At 37.5% G+C, this 18,410-nt stretch overlaps 1 protein-coding gene across 4 annotated transcripts in view; it reads right to left on the bottom strand.

Moving 5' to 3' along the window:
* fgd4 (FYVE, RhoGEF and PH domain containing 4) overlaps nucleotides 1-18,410 on the bottom strand; it is a 142,541-nt gene that overhangs the window by 58,132 nt on the left and 65,999 nt on the right. Inside the window, exon 1 of one of the 4 annotated variants that reach the window (XM_003220818.4) lies at nucleotides 2,088-2,274. The exons of the other annotated variants lie outside the window; for them this stretch is intronic. Coding sequence (XP_003220866.2) covers nucleotides 2,088-2,127 — 40 coding nt within the window. The 5' untranslated portion in view covers nucleotides 2,128-2,274. Of the gene's footprint in view, nucleotides 1-2,087; nucleotides 2,275-18,410 lie in introns of those variants that run through there. 4 annotated transcript variants of the gene reach the window in all.

Below are 18,410 nucleotides of genomic sequence, written 5' to 3' on the forward strand. Positions count from 1 at the left end.
ATGGTTTACTATTCCAAATGTAACTTATAGAACTAGAAAAGCTTGGTCTATGCATTTTACATTACTGTATGTTGTCCGACTGCTTACTTTAATCATGGATTTAAAAGGAACCAGTGTATTCTTTCAGTTTTATGCATCTTCATAGATGGAGCATGGATGAGCTCCATCTACAAGCTCTAGCTCCATGCGGGGAGATGACAGAAGCCTCCCACAAGGATGCTAAAAACATCCGGGCGTCCCCTGGGCAACGTCCTTGCAGACAGCCAATTCTCTCACACCAGAAGCTACTTGCAGTTTCTCAAGTCACTCCAGACATGAATAAAAACCCAATCCTACAGAATCCTAGGTTTCTCCCTGGGAGGTAGCTCTTTGTTGATATACAGACAACTTCCAAATCTTAAACCTACTACTCAGTTACAACAGGATGCATAACATGACGGGTAATTTAGGGACAAGACCCTGCCACAAACCCAGACCCCAACTTTGTCCTCACAGAGCAATATGACAGGTGCCAAAAACATCACCCACAACACCAGATATGTGTTTGCTTGATATATACCATTTTGCACCAGCAATGACCCTCTACATTTCTATGGCTGAAGATATACGGACTCAAATCTAACATTAGAAACAGCAATACCCAAAAACCATTTCAATCCATTAACAGAGGTATAAACAATGACCACATATATGCAGTTGTGTCATTAAGTCTTGGTATCAATAAAGACCAATACTTAATGGTGCACTGCATATATTAATACCAGAACCAAAAGACCCTAAGGATGGTAGGTGGCCCATGGGCTGCCTAATTCCAATCTCTATTGTTTTCATCATGGTATTAATTGACACCACGTCATCTTCGATTATGAGACCTATGAATAAGAGACCACCAAGGATTCATCTATAGTGTAGAATTCATGCAGTTTGGTGTCACTTCAACTACCATGGCTCAGTGCTATGGACTTATGGAACTGTAATTCTACAAAGCTTTTAGCCTTCTCTGGCAAAGAGCGCCGGTGCTTCACCAAACTACAACTCTCAGGATTCAATAGCATTTAGCCAAGGCACTTAAACTGATGTGAAACTGCATTAGTTCTATAGTACAGATGTACCCTAAATCATCCTGTTATCAATAACCCTTCTCAAGTGTTGCACACTTGGTGATGTGGTCTCTTTGACTGAATCTATCCACTAAATAATCTATTCTAATCTAATAAATGAAAATATTTAAGAATAGCAAGATATTAACAATTAAAAATGAATGGGATGCATATTTCACTCCTGTACTGTTAAATTCAGCAAATATTATTGGTCACACAGTGTACTTTCGCATGTAGAAAAAGGCACGGATGAACACAGGATACATTCGTATCTTCGATTTTTATGTTCCTGAACATTTTACATGCCAAATATGCTTTTATCAATGTTTCATTTCAATTAAATATGACTTCATGGTGAGATAAAAACAGTTAATATTTGTATCCTACAGAATAAGATTATAAATATCAGAATGGCTCCTATTAATTAGTTGCCTTTTATTTAAACTTTAAATGACAACTATAAGAAACAATTTATGCATAATCCTAAAATTGAATTTTCTTGGTTTACTGCATACACACATACATGTGTGTTTTAAAGAAAACCTACTTTGCAGCATTAGATTCCTAGGACAACCGCAATTCAATAAATAAGAAAGGAAATTGATTTTTCAGTACAAGCAATTTACCAAAAAAGGAACTATAGGAACAATTTAATGGTAAACAGAGAACTCCCAGGCTGTCAGATCAAGAAGGGAGCCGGAAACAAAAATCACTTAACAGTAAATTCAGCTGCACAAGAAACGTTGCAAACACATTCAGGAAATGGGAAAACTAACAAAAATATTTGTGAATGATATATTAACCAGACATTACACTTTCCTATGAATAATATCAACTGAATCAAACCCAGGGGAGGGGAGAGGCCACAGCATTCCAGAAGCATCACACAAACTACACTCAGGTTTTTTATTATATTACACCAAAGACTAAGCGAATTTGATACAGCAAGTAAAGAACAACACAAACAACTAACACTAAAGCCTTTACCTGGATCAGACGACATGGTAATCATGTATTTAGATAGCATTCATCAAACTGGTGTGTGTTGTGTACTCAAAGAAACAATTTCGTAACAGCAAAGATCATATAACAGGCTCACAATGCTCTTCAGCTGCAAGGATTGCCGATCCGATCTAGGAGGAGTTTTAAATCGCCACTCACTGGAAGTTTACAGCTGAAGAGCGTCATGAACAAACTGCCCAGCCTCCCTTGAGTCATGCCTGTTTTTGTGCGAAAAGCATGCATCAGCAAGCATGCAAATAAGCAAGACACTGAGAGGGGGCAGGAAAGCATAGACCTCATTCCAGTTACATAGTTTGCTGGGGAAGCCAAATTATGTAACTTTCAAACTGTTAGAGAAAACCACCAGGAAAAGCTGAAAGACTGCATCCAGTACATCAATTATTTGAATCCCTGAACCCTTATGGGTTGAGAAAGCAAAGCAGATTTAAAGTTTTAAAAAGTAAGTTATTTAACAGATATTTCTGCAAACTGGTCAAACAAAAAATACAAGTGGCACTGGGAGTATACTTTCATTGTTGCTATTGAATAAATGGATTTTGTTTAAACTGGTGATTTGAGGGGAACATAACAACTCCCAAGTGAAATCAAACCAAGAATTATGGTCATATCCCACTTACTAAAAAGCCACTGGAATAAAAACTGTGGTTAAAACCCAAAAGAAAAAGACTGAAGAGCATAGTGTAGACACACATTAATTTACATAACATCCATATCAAGAGTTCGGTAAACTGCTAAAAAAAATCAAATAAACCCTGAACTCTCCCTAAAGGCCAAAATAACTAAATTCAGACTGTTGCACAATGGACATACATGAGAAGACATGACTCACTAGAAATGACCATGATGTCTGGTAAAGTAAAAAAGCAGTAGGAAAAGAGGAAGACCACATTTCAGACAGATAGGACTCAATCAAGGAAGGGCCTGAAGCAGGGCTGACTTGGAGATCTTTCATTCATGCTGTTGCAGTTTATTCATTTAGTCGCTTCCGACTCTTTGTGACCTCATGGACCAGCTCACGCCAGAGCTCCCTGTCAGTCATCGCCACCCTCAGCTTCTTCAAGATCAAGCCAGTTACTTCAAGGATGACATCTATCCATCTTGCTCTTGGTTGGACCCTCTTCATTTTCCTTCCATTTTCCCCAGCATCACTGTCTTCTCCAAGCTTTCCCGTCTTCTCATTATGTGGTCAAAGTACTTCATCTTTGCTTCTAATATCCTTCCCTCCAGTGAGCAGTCGGGTATTATTTCCTGGAGTATGGACTAGTTGGATCTTCTTGTGGTCCAAGGCACTATCGGAAATTTACCTTCAACACCATAGCTCAAAAGTGTCTATCTTCCTTATGGTCCAGCTCTTGTATCCACAGGTTACTATGGGGAATACCATTGCTTTAACTTTGATGCCAGTGTGATGTCTCTACTCTTCACTATTTTATTGAGATTGGTCATTGCTCTCCTCCCAAGAAGTAAACGTCTTCTAATTTCCTGGCTGCAGTCTATGTCTGCAGTAATCTTCGTGCCTAGAAATACAAAGTCTGTCACTGCCTCCACATTTTCTCCCTCTATTTGCCAGTTATCAGTCAGCCTGGTTGCCATAATCTTTTTTATGTTTAACTGCAACCCAGCTTTTGTACTTTCTTCTTTCACCTTGGTTATAAGACTCCTCACCTCCTCGACACTTTCATTCATAGGTTCTTCTTAAGTCAAAGTCAGCTTAACAGCAGTTAACAACAAAATGTGGGAGCACAATAAGAACATAAGAATTATTTTACATCAGACAGTTTTATTTATTTATATATTTATTTACAGCATTTATATTCCGCCCTTCTCACCCCGAAGGGGACTCAGGACGGATTACAATGAACACATATATGGCAAACATTCAATGCCAACAGACAAACAACATATATAGACAGACACAGAGGCATTTAACTTTTTTTTCCAGCTTCATGATTCCGGCCACAGGGGGAGCTGTTGCTTCACTGTCCAGTAGTGGCTGTACTTCCTCATTCCATTCCTCGTGTTTTGCTGGCAGTTTTTATGATGTTGTAAATTAGTTAAATTAGCTTCCCGCATAAAGCTTACCTAAATTTCCCTAATTGAAAGATGCAACTGTCTTTCGGGCCTGCATAGGTCAACAGCAAGCCAGGCTATTTAATGGTCGGGGGCTTAACCTGACCCGGGCTTTGAACTCATGACCTCTCGGTCAGTAGTGATTTATTGCAGCTGGTTACTAGACAGCTGCGCCACAGCCCGGCCCAGTATACAAACACTGTATTTTGTCTCCAGAAGGATGTCAGTTGCCTTAGGAATGCACACACGCAGGATGTGCATGTGATAGCACCTCCCATTTGTGTGCCTCAGCAACAAGTATACAAAAGTACTTTGTCATTAGTACTGGAGGTAGCATACAATCTTCTTTAATAGTCTTTCCCATGAAATTAGTCTCATTCCATTTCAAAGCCATCTGAATTGACAACTTACATTGTATCTTTTGGCACTGAATTTAACAGTCCTAAACTACTTGCTCTGTGAAGAAGCAGTTCCCTTTATCATCCTGAATCTTCCAGCTCTCAGATTCAATGTGTGCTTCTAGGTTCTAGTGTTATATGGAGGGATAAATACTTTCTACATGCACTTTCTCCAGACTGTTCCAAGTGTATACATCATTCATGTATAATTTTTTAGTAATAAACAGCCTAAGTACAAGTTTTCATCATAGCAATTAATTGGATTAGAATGGATTTGGATTGCTGTCTTTATGCACCTTTTCCAGATCTACCACACTTTTAAAAATGGTACTCATAATATTGGCTATGTGATTATACTGCAGATTTTTTAAATCAAAACAATTGTGTCAGTTTTTAAAATGTCCTTTCCAAATAAATTTCATCATGGAATCCACCTTTTTCAGAACTGCTACACATTGAGATGTTTTGTCAAATTCCCCATCACAATCCAAGACACTTTTTCCTGCTTAGTCAACATCAACTCAGACCCCAACACACTATATATGTGAAGTTAGGATTTCTGTTGCATGCACATCTTTTTATCCTTGTTCACCAAGAAGTAAATTTAGAAACTCATCTACTTCATTAACTGAGATATAGCTGTATTGTATAAGTAAATTTAGAAACTCATCTACTTCATTAACTGAGATATAGCTGTATTGTATGGGTAGTTGATAGAGATTCAGTCATCCTAACCCATCCTAACCCAAGACTCTACCTTTGGAAGACAACCATACTCCACCAAGAGTGATCACCTATGATGACAATGAGCTGTATTGTGGTAGTCCTTCAATTATGTTATTGAACCATGTCCAGAGCACTGAAAAAATGGTTAGCATTTGTACTAGCAATCTCTACTTTGTCTGTTCCCTGACAATCACAACAGCCAGCATACTTAGACCAATTGTTTAACTATCAACAGGCTCATTCTTATTCCTTCCATCAATTTTCTTTTCTTTGTTTGCTTTCAGACACACAGGCACTTAAACAACCTAATTTAGCATTAGAGGGTATTATGTTGCTGAAATCCCAACCCTCAGGACGTACACCTTCATTCCTCCACTCCTCACTCAACAGGAATATTCAGTTTTAAGTCTAGATAGAAATAACTGATGTAAGGAAGTGAATATAGTGCTATCCTGCTCTACAAGACTAGTGCAGAAAATATGAACCTGTATTTGATACTGCTTCATAAGGTCTAAACTGACAGTCCTCACACTAAAACTGAAAACAAGGCCAAGTACCTAGTTGTGTCAAATCGGCAAAGATATGAGTGGATTAAATCCATATTAATTCTAAGTTTCAACATGCCAGTAAGTCTCAGTGCAAAAATCTCAAGATAAAACACTGCAGGAAGACTTTCCCATTGAGCCCAGAATTTACTTCCATTTAAACAAATGAATCCTAGCTATTTGCCTACAATCTCTTTGGTAAAGTCAAGCTAGAACTCTAGAATTAGGATGTTACTTTCTTTGATAATAATTTTCTGCCCATCATGACAACAAACTGTAAAATGCTGGCATTAAAAAAGGCTCAATAACAATCACGATTTTCAGACATTCTTGTTTTTTAAATTTCAGCTATCATATCTTGTGTGTTACCAATCTTTTGTGTGAAACACCCACACCCTCTTATCACCAACTGACAAATCTTGCAATAGGAAGAAAACTCAATTTTAGAAATCATGAATACCTTGGATCTGCAATAAAAATAGTTCAAACTTCCAACCAGCCATATCATTTTCCACTGCAAGACACTCCTCTGGGAAACCAACATCTATGGATGATCAAGTCTCATTCTCTATGACAGCACAGAAAAATGGTGTTGTGCTTTCTGAATTTTGAAAAAAAACATTTTCAAGACATGGATGGTTGAATCCATGGGTGCATAATCTGTGGATATGGAGGTCTGCCTGTATATTCATACCGCTCTCTTCCTATCTCAAAAGATACACACATTCAGTGTCCTCTAACAACTGAACACACAAATAGAGTTGTTCTTTTTGTATTTTATTTGTTTGGGAGGTGTTTTTCAAAGGGTTTTTTTAGTGTTTGTAAGCTAAGGCTCTCTTTCTGATATCTTTCCTCTTATATGTGGATGGTGCTGCTTTGCTATATGGAGAGAGGGAAAGGGGGAGGAGAGAGATTTTGCTATTGGCACAAATGTTACAGGACTGGGAAGAGAATGGATGTGTGTGGACTAATGGAACCAAATTCCTGGTTTAAACAACCTGGTGCCATTGTCTACAACATCTTTTGTTAGGGAAACTACACAGGATGTGCTTCTATGCCAAAGGTTCCTCATCCTGTAATGTACAGAATGACTGTGTTTATCAAGACTTCTGATTGAAGTCAGTGCTAAATTTCCCTTTCATGAAAAGATATTATTTAGATATGAGAAAAGACTATTAAAACAGTAGTTTTTATTAAGTGAATAGCAGATGAATAGGTCTAGAACTAACACGATTTCGGGGGAGGGGGGGTTGTGCCCCACTCTTAGAGATTTGATATAGATATCTATCCAGATTAGTAAGTGAACTCAAATATTGCAAAATATTGTAAGTCTCCAGTGATCTCCTCTTAAAGAAAATTAAGCCTGGGTATGACTGACACTTCTGAAATGTGTTATCAAGTGTAGCAAAGCCATCAAATCATTTGAAATCTAAAAGTAATATATGCAAATAAAATTAAAAATTGACACCATGACATTTTAAGATAAACAAAAAACAAAAATCAAGTGGCACAATCTGCTTCATAGAATATGAAAAATGCATTTCAAGTGCTTCTTTACAAAATACTAGGAAAGTTTAAGGTTTCTGATGCAAATGGCCACAATAGAAACCAATTTCACTCAATTAAAATTCTGTTTCCAATTCCTAGAAGCCTTTGGTTCCTAAAAAGAAAGTAAGAGAACAGCTGCTTCATCCATGGATGATTAAAAAGATAAAAGGATTCGTGAGAGATTAAGACAGACACAGTGCTGACCATCTCATTAATCGAATCCAAAGGTCTACAACCGATTTTGTACTTAGCAGTGCTTATGCTAACCAAAGCCAACGTTAGCATAAAAGCCAAGTGAAAGATCTCTGCAATCTCACATTGTTATACTGAATCCACAAAGTCCTATTATTGAGCAATTTGGAACTGTGAGGCCTATATGAATAATCAAAAGAACTCAGCAATCATCATCAGACTGAAACAAAACATTGGCTATGGCAGCAGCTCATACGCTTGTGACCACTGAATTCATAGTATCAGTGGGATCCACAGATATAACTCCTGATTACATTGACAAGACACCCCTTTTTTTACAAGCCTGTGTTAAAGAGGTATCAAATGCTCCTTTTTGCAAGGAGCTTCAAATCAGCCTATAGTACAACGAGCTGGCTGAAAATTCAATCAATGCCCAGGCATCCTCCACTGACCAGATTATCCACCGAATTGGATACATGGTAAACACAAGATCTTGGTCTGATAGTTCATTGTTGGTGTAGCAAAAATGACACCTGAAGTTATATCACGAAGAGCAAAGGGAAGAATGGATATGTACAATGTACCTTTGGCAACTGCTCTAGGGGAAGTAGAATCTTTTTCTCACAGAGGTAGAAATGACACATTGGGTGGGAATTGTGATTCTGCAACTGGCTCAGAAACCTTTATAAAGATAATTCCAGAAGGGATTTCTATTTCTGACAATAGCAATGTCATGCATTTGTAGATTTCTAGTGTCCTTTAATAATAAAGTACTTTGGAAAGACTAAGTAAACATTTACTAAAACAACACTCAGTCGATCAAAATCCTGACATGTGTCTCCTTCTAAATGGGTGATGAAAAAGCCCTACAAAATATAAAGTATATGTAGCTTTTCAGTAAAGGGAAGGTGATATTTATCTCACTTCAAGCCTCAATTTTCTGCTCTGATATGGAGGACAATACTGATTATCTTATGAGGTTGGCCAAAGGATTACTAGCAAATATAGATTGAGTATCTCTTTTCCAGAAATCCAAAAGCTGAAATGCCCCAAAATAGACCGCACAAGTGGCTAAGATCGTGACATATTTGCTTTTTGATGGTTCATTCTACAAAAACCTTGTTTCATACACAATGTTTGTGTTTCCTATTTTCACAACCTCCTGGTGCCTCTCATACAAAATCACAGTTTATCAAATATGTTTGCAACAAAATTTTTGGCAGTAATTTGTTTACTCTGGGATTTCTGCATTTCTAAGGGTTGTTTCATCTTTAATAAGTGAGTCCTTAAGATAATACAGAATGAAATAAAAAGACACATTCTACTTTTTCTGTCAGCATTAATTAGCAGTTCAACATTTCAATAGTTCTATGTAACTATTCCTGGCTCTCTAAAAACTAGGGGGAAAGTCACTTTCAGAATCAAGAAGTATTGCAAAACACTATCTATCATTCTAATTTTCATGGTTACTTTACAGTGGTTTTCAAAGCTATAAATCAGGCAACGAAGCAAGCTCCCCTGCAAACAGCTGCAACAGTAGAGCAAAATTTTCTTTCATGTGCTATCTTCAGGCTGCAGCACTTCCCTGTTCCACAGTAATGGTAATGCAAAGACCTAGCAGCAAAAACCTGTGTACATCAAATACAATGACCAAGGGCCTCTACTTTCCAGTTCCTTTCAGTACTCATGAGACCTGTAAGATGTAAGAATACTGGGGGAGAGTTTTTACAATGATGTAAAAATAGATAAATTCCCCCTTCACCAAATCAAAATATTATAAATAAAATACAAGCAGTCCCCAAGTTACATACATCTGACTTATAAACGATTCATAGTAAAAAAGATGGGTGATAACATAGGAAGTGAGAGAAATCTACCGCTAGGAAGGAAAATTCACTCCTGGAAGAGTTATCATGGGAAAAAAGTGTCTCCACTGAAGCATTATCACCAATCCTTGTTTCCACAGCAAGCCAATTTTTTTCAAAATCCAATTATCATAGGGATAGAAAGTGAAATCTTCTGAACTGGTATACAGGAATATATATAGGGGGAGGGAAGAGTTACACTTAAAAAAATGTACCTATTCCAACTTACAAGAACAAACCTACAGAAACTATCTCATTCATAACTTGGGACTGCCTGTAATACAAAATAAAGTTTTGTTTCAATTTTTAAAAGAGTTACAATTACATGTGATCTACTAAATCTATACTTTTACATTTCTGAAGGTTGATAAGTTACCTGTATCACATACATGGAGTTACTTATCATTTGAAATGAATATTGAGCCTATGAAGAAATATGGAGCCAAACTAGCCAGCATTTTCTTCTCTGATTACAGTCAAAAGTGCAAAAATACATGGATGGATAGCATGAAAATTGTTTCATGCTTGCAACATTTCGTTCACACCTTTTCTAATATATTGCAGAATCTGCTGCTTGACATAGATGAGTATTATGTACTATTATTTATTTATTTATTTATTTATTTATTTATTTATTTATTATGTACGACGTACTACATTAATACAATCAAGTTATCTAAAGAAAAACACCTTCTTTGATGTTGCAAATTATTGTATTGAGTTGTAAACCATTATAGTTTACCGATTAGATTTGTACCAATTTTAAGACATATATGTGAACAGCATCAAGCTTGATTTAAATGAATGATTTAAATTGCTTTGGTGTAAATAATGGGTCAAGAACCCATAAATGCCTTCCTCTGGGGCTGAAAGATCATAAATTGCCCAAGGTCACTCAATGATTTTCTATGTGAAGCAGAGATTTCTATATTGGTTTCCAGAGCTGTAGAGCAATGCTCAAACTACTATACTGTTCTGGTTCATAGCCTTCATTTAAAGTTCCCCAAAGTAAGTCACTCCTTCAAGGGAGGTTAGAAAGGAATATATATTGTTGAGATGTATGTGTGTATATTTATGTTCTCCATCAGCCTCACACATGTCCATCAGGGCCATACAGGTACACTGTATACCAGCGATTTAAATCAGTCCTTCCCTAAGCAACTCAAGTTCAGAAATTTAAATATATTGGGGAAAAAGACACACAGCCTGATATAAATGATTGAATATATATGTTCAATATATATGTTTCTTTTATTTAAAAAACCCCCTAATGCAGTGGTTCTTAACCTGTGAGTCCCCAGATGTTTTGGTCTACAACTCCCAGAAATCCCAGCCAGTTTACCAGCTGTTAGGATTTCTGGGAGTCGAAGACCAAAACTTCTGGGGACCCACAGGTTGAGAACCACTTCCCTAATGCATTTGAAATAAATTAAGCTTGGACTGCAGCTCTAATTCATCTGAGTTTCTTTAAAACCGGAAATGGAATGAAAAATATTGTAAAGATCAAGAGTAGACATGAATGACTACGTGTAAGAGAATTGTAGTACTTACAATAACACACAAGTGGTCCAAGGGGCTCCTCTAGCCGTCTACATTTTTATGTCACCCTGGAGCTTAACAATATAAGCAGCAGCCCAATCTTGCCACTATAGTCACTGAAAACGGAGGCCAAAGATGCCTGTAAAAATAATGGTACCCAATGAAGTGCTGTAATTCCCAGTTTGAGTCTATGGGGAAAGCCCTTGGGAGTAAACAGTAAATGATGTGTAGCAGTGTTTCCATTGTTACTGGCATCCCCAACCCTGTGGCAGCAGAGTTTATCTGAGAAGTGCACAACTAAGCCCAGGACTGTTTTTAAAAAAACAAGCTACCTATACACTGATTCAGAGAACCAATGTGGTGATTTGAGTGTTGGACTAGGACTCCAGGAGACCAGTTTGAATCCCCACTTGACCATAGAAACCCATTAGGTGACTTTGGGCAAATCACTCACTTTCATCCTCAAAAGTAATAGCACATTTCTGAACAAATCTTGCCAGGAAAACTCTATGAAAGGTTAGGGTTAGGGTCGGCAGAAGTTGCAAGTGACTTGCAGACCCATGACAACCACACTGAATCAAATAACTTGCCATTTCTAATCAAGGTTCTGTTTCAATTAGTCCATTTCATGGTCTCTAGTAACTCCAGCAAACTATTACGCAAATCTGGAACAGATTTAGATGAACCAGTTGTAGAACTGGTTCAACAATTATTACAATCCTAGTTAACCCTTTTGAGAGAAGAGAACTGGAATGGACAGTATGCTGAATGTTTCCCATCTGTAGGCTCTCATTCAAACAAAGATTTTCAGATAAAAGTCAGCTTGTGTTTTATAGATTACAGAAGAGCCTTAAGATCACGAGAAAGTATCTACAATAATTGATTCTCCTGACAGACAACCCATATCCTGCACAAGAGGACACTGTCAGGGCAGAACATGGAAAAGCAGAATACCTTCCAACTGTTAAAAAGATCAGACAAGACTGCATTTTATCACGCTATTTTTTTCATTACTATATAGTAATTAATCAAGTGTGGAGCTGGAGAAGAGTCATTTTGATAATGTTGTTTGCCAAAAAAACCCCCCAATAAATGAGTCCAAGAACAAATCAATCCTAAACTCTTACTAGAAGCAAAAATGACTAAACAGAAGCTACCATATTTTCAAGATTTCATGAGATAGCATGATTCACCAGAGAAGATAATAATAAGGCAAATCCCACATTACAGATCAGTTGACTCAGTCAAGGAATCCGTCATGTTGTTGAGTTTGCAAGACCTGAGAAGGACTGTTAATAATAGGGTTTCTTGTACAAATGATTTTTATTATGATTTTCTCAACGAACAGACAAATAAACAAACAAACATATATCAAGAACAAAACATTGTGATCCTACCACCATAGTCGTGTGTGTAACCGATTTGGCAGGCAGGGGGGAGGGGGGTGAGGGGGGGGGGATGGGGCATGGGTGTGTGGGTTGACTTCCATTTTTGAGTCTTCTTCCATCTATTAATCAATCTTTGCTTACTCGTATCTTATTCTTTAAATAGTCCTCAAAATTAGTCCAGTCAGTAGCTTTCACAGCTGTTCCGTTCGTGCTCTTGATCAAGAAGGATAATTGGTCCATATTTTTGATTTCCAGTAGCTTTTCTAACCATAGTTCCTTTGTTGGTATTTGGGCGGACTTCCAAAGTCTAGCGACCACAAGTCTTGCTGCGGTAATAAAGAGGGTAAAGAGTTTGTCTATATTGGGGTCAATCTTATCACACGGGTCATATAAACCTAGTAAGAGCAATTCTGGTTTTTTATCAAATTTAGTTTTCAGTATTGTATTACTCTCTTCTAAGACTACATTCCAAAATTTTTCTAATTTCTTACACTTCCACCACATATGGAAGTAGGATCCTATCTGGGTTTTACATCTCCAACATCTATTACTCATATTTTTGTACATTAGGCCGATCTTTTTTGGTGTTAGGTACCACCTATGTATCTGTTTGAGCCAATTTTCCTTCAAATCTACAGAATATGTGTACTTAATTTTTTTATTCCAAATGGTTTCCCATTCATACATCTGAATAGGTCTTTCTATGTTCCTTGCCCATAGTATCATTGAATTTGTTACTATCACACTTTCTGTGTCCCAAGATAATAAGTTGTTATACATTATACTTATGTTTTTCTTATTTGTAAGCATGAATTTGTCCCAGAATCCCTGATCCTGCTCAAAGCCCACCAGATTGTCTCTTTTATAGGCCTCTTTAATTTGGAAGTATTGGTACCATGACACGTTTTTGTTTATTTCTTGAATCGATGCTAATTCCTTTAATTTTGGGGAATTTTTTTTCTCTTTATCTATGATTAGTAATTCTCTATATGTAGGCCACTTTCTCCACCCTAATAATCTTCTGTGGTTGGCTTCTACTGGAGATAACCAAAGCGGGGTTTTAGTATAATACCTACATTTGTACTTTTCCCATATTCTCAGAAGGGCAGATCTTATAAAATGATTACCAAATTGCTTCTCAATCTTTGCTTTCTCATACCATAAATACCCGTGCCAGCCTTTTCTCAAATCATGGCCTTCCAAATTTAGAATCTTAAGTTTTTCTAATTTAGTCCAGTCTCTTAACCAACAAAGAGCGCATGCGTCATGATACAATTTGAGGTCTGGTACCTCTAATCCCCCTCTGTTCTTCCGTGAGATCATCGTACTGTATTTTATCCTTGCTTTTTTGTTCTTCCAAACGAATCTCATAACTTCTTTTTGCCAATCTTTGAATAATTTTGTGCTTCTTATAATTGGTATATTTTGGAAAAGGTAAAGTAATTTTGGGAGAATATTCATTTTTATTACTGCTATTCGTCCCATTAATGAGATATTTAAATATTTCCATTTTTCCAAATCGCTTTTAATTTCCTTCCAAATTCTGGTGTAATTTAAATCGAGTAACTGGTTATTCTTTGCTGATATCCAAATCCCTAGGTATTTTATTTTAGATGGTGTTTCCAGGCCTAAGCTGTTCTGTAGTTCTTTTTGTCTCTTTTTAGATATATTTTTAGTAAGAATCGTTGTTTTCTCTTTGTTGATTTTAAGGCCGGCAACCTTTCCAAATTCTTCGATTTTCAAGATCCACTTTTGAGTGTTCTGAATTGGGTTTTCTATGATGCAAATAATATCATCCGCAAAGGCCCGGTATTTATAGTCTTGTTTGTCTAATCTAATACCTTGCAAGTTTGTATCTTTTTTAATTGCTTTCAGGAGGATCTCTAAGGCCATAATGAATATTAACGGCGAGAGAGGGCAACCTTGTCTCGTTCCTTTACTGATTTTAATTTTATTCGTTTCTTGCCCGTTAATTTGTATTCTCGCCCATTGGTCTTCGTAGATACTATTGATAGCGTTTTGGATTTGGATACCTAGGTCTAATTCTTGGAATAACAATTTAAAAAATGTCCAATTCAAATTATCAAAGGCTTTCTCTGCATCAACAGAAAGAAAACCCACTTCTCTTTGATTGTGTTGTTCATAGAATTCCACGGCATCTATAATTATTCTTACGTTATCATTAATAGTTCTGGAGGGGAGGAAACCTGTTTGGTCTTCTCCTATCCATCCATCCAAAAAATCTTTGAGTCTATTGGCCAGGATTTTTGTAAAGATTTTATAATCAGTATTTAAAAGCGATATAGGTCTATAGTTCCTGACCTCAGACCGGTCTACACCTTCTTTAGGTATCATTGTTATAATTGCCTCCTTCCATGATTCGGGAATGACTTGGTCTTGAAGTGCCTGATTCATTATTTTTTTTAGGAATAGGATCACTTCCGGTTGCTCTAGTTTGTAAAAACCTGCTATAAAGCCATCTGGACCTGGCGTTTTATTACTGTCTAAGCTTTTTATTGCCTTGCAGATTTCTTTTTCTGATATTTCCCTATTAAGGTCCAATCTTTGTTCATCTGAGATTTTCTCCAGTTTTTGCTTACCTAAATACTCTGTTATAGACTCTGGATTTATACTATCTTTAGAATATAGATTCTCATAAAATTTTTGAAAGGCCTCTCTTATTTCCTTATCCGAATTTACTATTTTCCCCTCAATTTTAATTTTTGTGATTTGTCTATTTTGTTTCTTCTTTCTTATTAATCTGGCGAGCCACTTCCCTGGTTTATTTGCGTTATCAAACGCTTGTTGCTTAACCCATTTAATTTGTTTGGCCACCTCTTCTAGATCCCGTTTTTCTTTCATTTTAAGTAAGAGCGCTAGGTTTTTTTTTAACTCCTGATTCTTGGGGTTGGTTTTTAATTCTTTTTCTTTTCCCTCAATTTCTTTGTTCAATCTGCTCCATTCTAAATCTTTTTGCTTCCTTTTACTAGAGTTTAATTGTATAAAAAAACCCCTTGCTACTGCTTTGTATGCATCCCACACCGTTTGGGGACTTGTTTCCCCGTTATCGTTTATACTGAAATACTCTCTGGTCATAGCCTTAATTTTGTCAATGTCATGTTCCTTTTTGAGTAGGTTTTCATTTAGCCTCCATTTTTTGGGCACATACCTCTTGTTTATTACCATTATTAGTGGGCAGTGATCTGATAACTCTCTAACTAGTATGTCTATGTAGGATATTGTTGTCAGCAATGATTTGGAGGTCCAGATCATATCGATTCTGGACCATGCTTGATGCCTGTTTGAGAAATGTGTGTAATCCTTTCTCTTTGGGTTCAATTCTCTCCACGGATCTATTAAATCATATTCATCCTTTACTGCTATAAGATTTTTTGGGAGGGAAGATGTCCCCTTCATTTTCTTCGATTTAGTTGTTTTATCTAATTCTGTATCTAAAACTCCATTAAAATCTCCAAGGAGTATCATATGGTCAAATTCTGTCTTATCAATGTTTTCTCTCAATATTTTGGAGAATTTTGTTTTGGAACCATTAGGAGCGTAGATATTACAGATCAATATTTTTTCCTTTCCAAAATCTATGGTTACCGCAATTACCCTACCTTCATTGTCTTTAAATGCTTCTTTAGCTGGAAAGTTATCATCTACATATAAAACTACCCCTCTTTTCTTTGCATTATCTGCCGCAATAAAAGATTGGCCTAGATAGCCCTTGTTTAGAAGTTTTATATGCTTGAGGTCAATATGTGTTTCTTGTATTGCTATAATATTGTATTTTTCTTTTCTTAATTTGTTAAATAATCTATTCCGTTTATTCGGCGAATTTAACCCATTAACATTATTGGAGAAACATTTTAATTGGCAACTAACTTTACTCATCTCTATGGGTTCTTTCCTCTTCCTGTTGTTCTCCCACATCCGAGTCTTCCTGATCTGTATTCAAATCCAATTCGGCCACTGTTGGGTCGTTTTGTTTGGGTGAGTCGAATCTTCTTTTCTTCGTTTCTTTCGGGTTTTTACCGCTGCCTGATGATGACGATGCTCTGTTTACGTTGACATCTTTCTTTAGTATTCTAAAGAAGTCTTTTGCTTCTTCTTCCGTAGTTATCCAAATCTTATCATCTTTGTATGTTGCCATTAGGCCTTCATATTTCTCCCATCTGTATTTAATTTGTCTCCTCTTCAGTTCATCTGTGAGGAAGTAGTATTTTCTTCTTCTGTTTAGCGTTGACTTTGGGTATTCCTTTAAAATAATCACTTTTCTCTCTTTGTACCAAATTGGGTTCCTGGCATTTCTTTTTAACACTTCATCACGTGTAGTTTTTTTCAGAAAGTGGACAATAACATCCTTAATTGCTTTGTTTTTTTTAGTAAAATTTGACTGCACCCTATAAACCCTATCTATTTGCCCACAGGCCTCTTGCTCGGTACATTGTAGGAGTTGGGCTGTTAGTTGTGTTATCACCCATCCTATGTTCTCATTCTCTTCTTCTTGCACATTTCTGTATCTCAATTGGAATTCTAAGGCTTGAAATTCTAATCTTTCCTGTATTTTTTCCAACTTGGATCCCTTTTCTTCTATGGATTCAATCTTTTCCTGTAATTTACTTTGGGTTTTATCAATCCTTCTATTTGTTATTTTCAAATCACATATGTCATTTGAGTTTTTTATAATTTCTTTCTTCATTACGCCAATCTCCTCTCTCCATTCTCTCTTTAAGTCTGCCATTTCTTCCTGAAATGTTTTATATTGCAAGTCTTGTTTCTTTGCTATCATTTGGACCTCATTCTGTAGTAGGTCCTGCTTCTCCGAGATTTTCTTAATCTCTCTTAAAATGTCTTTTAGACCCCCCTCCTCTGGGAGAGAGGACCTTCTTACATTTATTCTAGAATCCATTTTATCTTTCTCTAATTTCCACTTGGGGGTTGTCATTGCCGGGTTTAGTGGTTTAGTGGTTGTTAAGGACACAAATGGGACTGTGTATATCCGTTCTGTTACCCTAAAGTGTATAGATGACGAAGGGTCTACCACTCGATTATTTAATTAACAATTATATACAACATGCGGCCGGTTATTACTGAGAAAGTAGGATGGGCAGCCCCCCTTCTTTTCTTCTTACCGGTCTTCCGTTTGCCTTAGTTATGGGCCGCTCCTTTTGTTTGCTGTTTCGCCCTCTATTTCTCTGTACCTTCCGCGGTTCAGTAGGTCCCCGCCGTGGGAGACGGCACTATGATACTTAATTTGCTTCCATTATCTATAAATTAGCTGAGGTTTGCGTTGTGCCACACTAAATGGAGTCCTCACAGGAACATTCACCCCTCCTGGGTTCCTTCCTGTCTCTTCCGGGTCTTTGGAGGTTGCGCTTGCGTCAGAACCCACTTCCTGCAGATTGTTTAAAGAAGGCACTCTCTAGACTAAACAATATGGCGCCAAGGACACCGCAGCTTTTCCAAACGGCACGGATCCTCGTGGGACCTCTCCACTCCGCCTCTGCGACTCTGCAACTCTTACCCCACGGACTCTCCTCAGTCGCTTCCCCTTCTCTCGTCTGGCACGGAACCGCACAGGTTGTTTTATTTATTATGAGTTGTTTGCTAGATTCTTAAATTGCTGGCTAACTCTTTCGGCGCTCCCGCTCGTCAAATCGCCGGCTACTGAGTTTTAAATAGTAATCGTTGTCTCGGACTATTATCTTGTGGTAGCTCTCAGCTACCCTTGTTCTCTGTTGGTTGAAAATGCCGTGACTAGGCTGGCAGATAATGCAGGCTTGTCCCCGCTTCCCGCTTGTCGACCCGCCGATCTCGGCTCCCCGGACCCACTAGAACCTCACCCTTGAGGGGCGAGGGTCGTTGGGGCCGTCGGAGTTGCCGATGGAACCAGCGTCTCTTCCCCAATCAATCCAAGGGAGGAGAGGGAGCTACAGCTCTACCAGGTCAATTAAGCGGTTGGTTCAGCCAGAGCCCTGGTCGAACCCAGCCTGTCGCCATTGTCACGCCA

Source organism: Anolis carolinensis, chromosome 5 (genome assembly GCF_035594765.1).
Source record: "Anolis carolinensis isolate JA03-04 chromosome 5, rAnoCar3.1.pri, whole genome shotgun sequence".
Taxonomy (NCBI): Eukaryota; Metazoa; Chordata; class Lepidosauria; order Squamata; family Dactyloidae; genus Anolis; species Anolis carolinensis.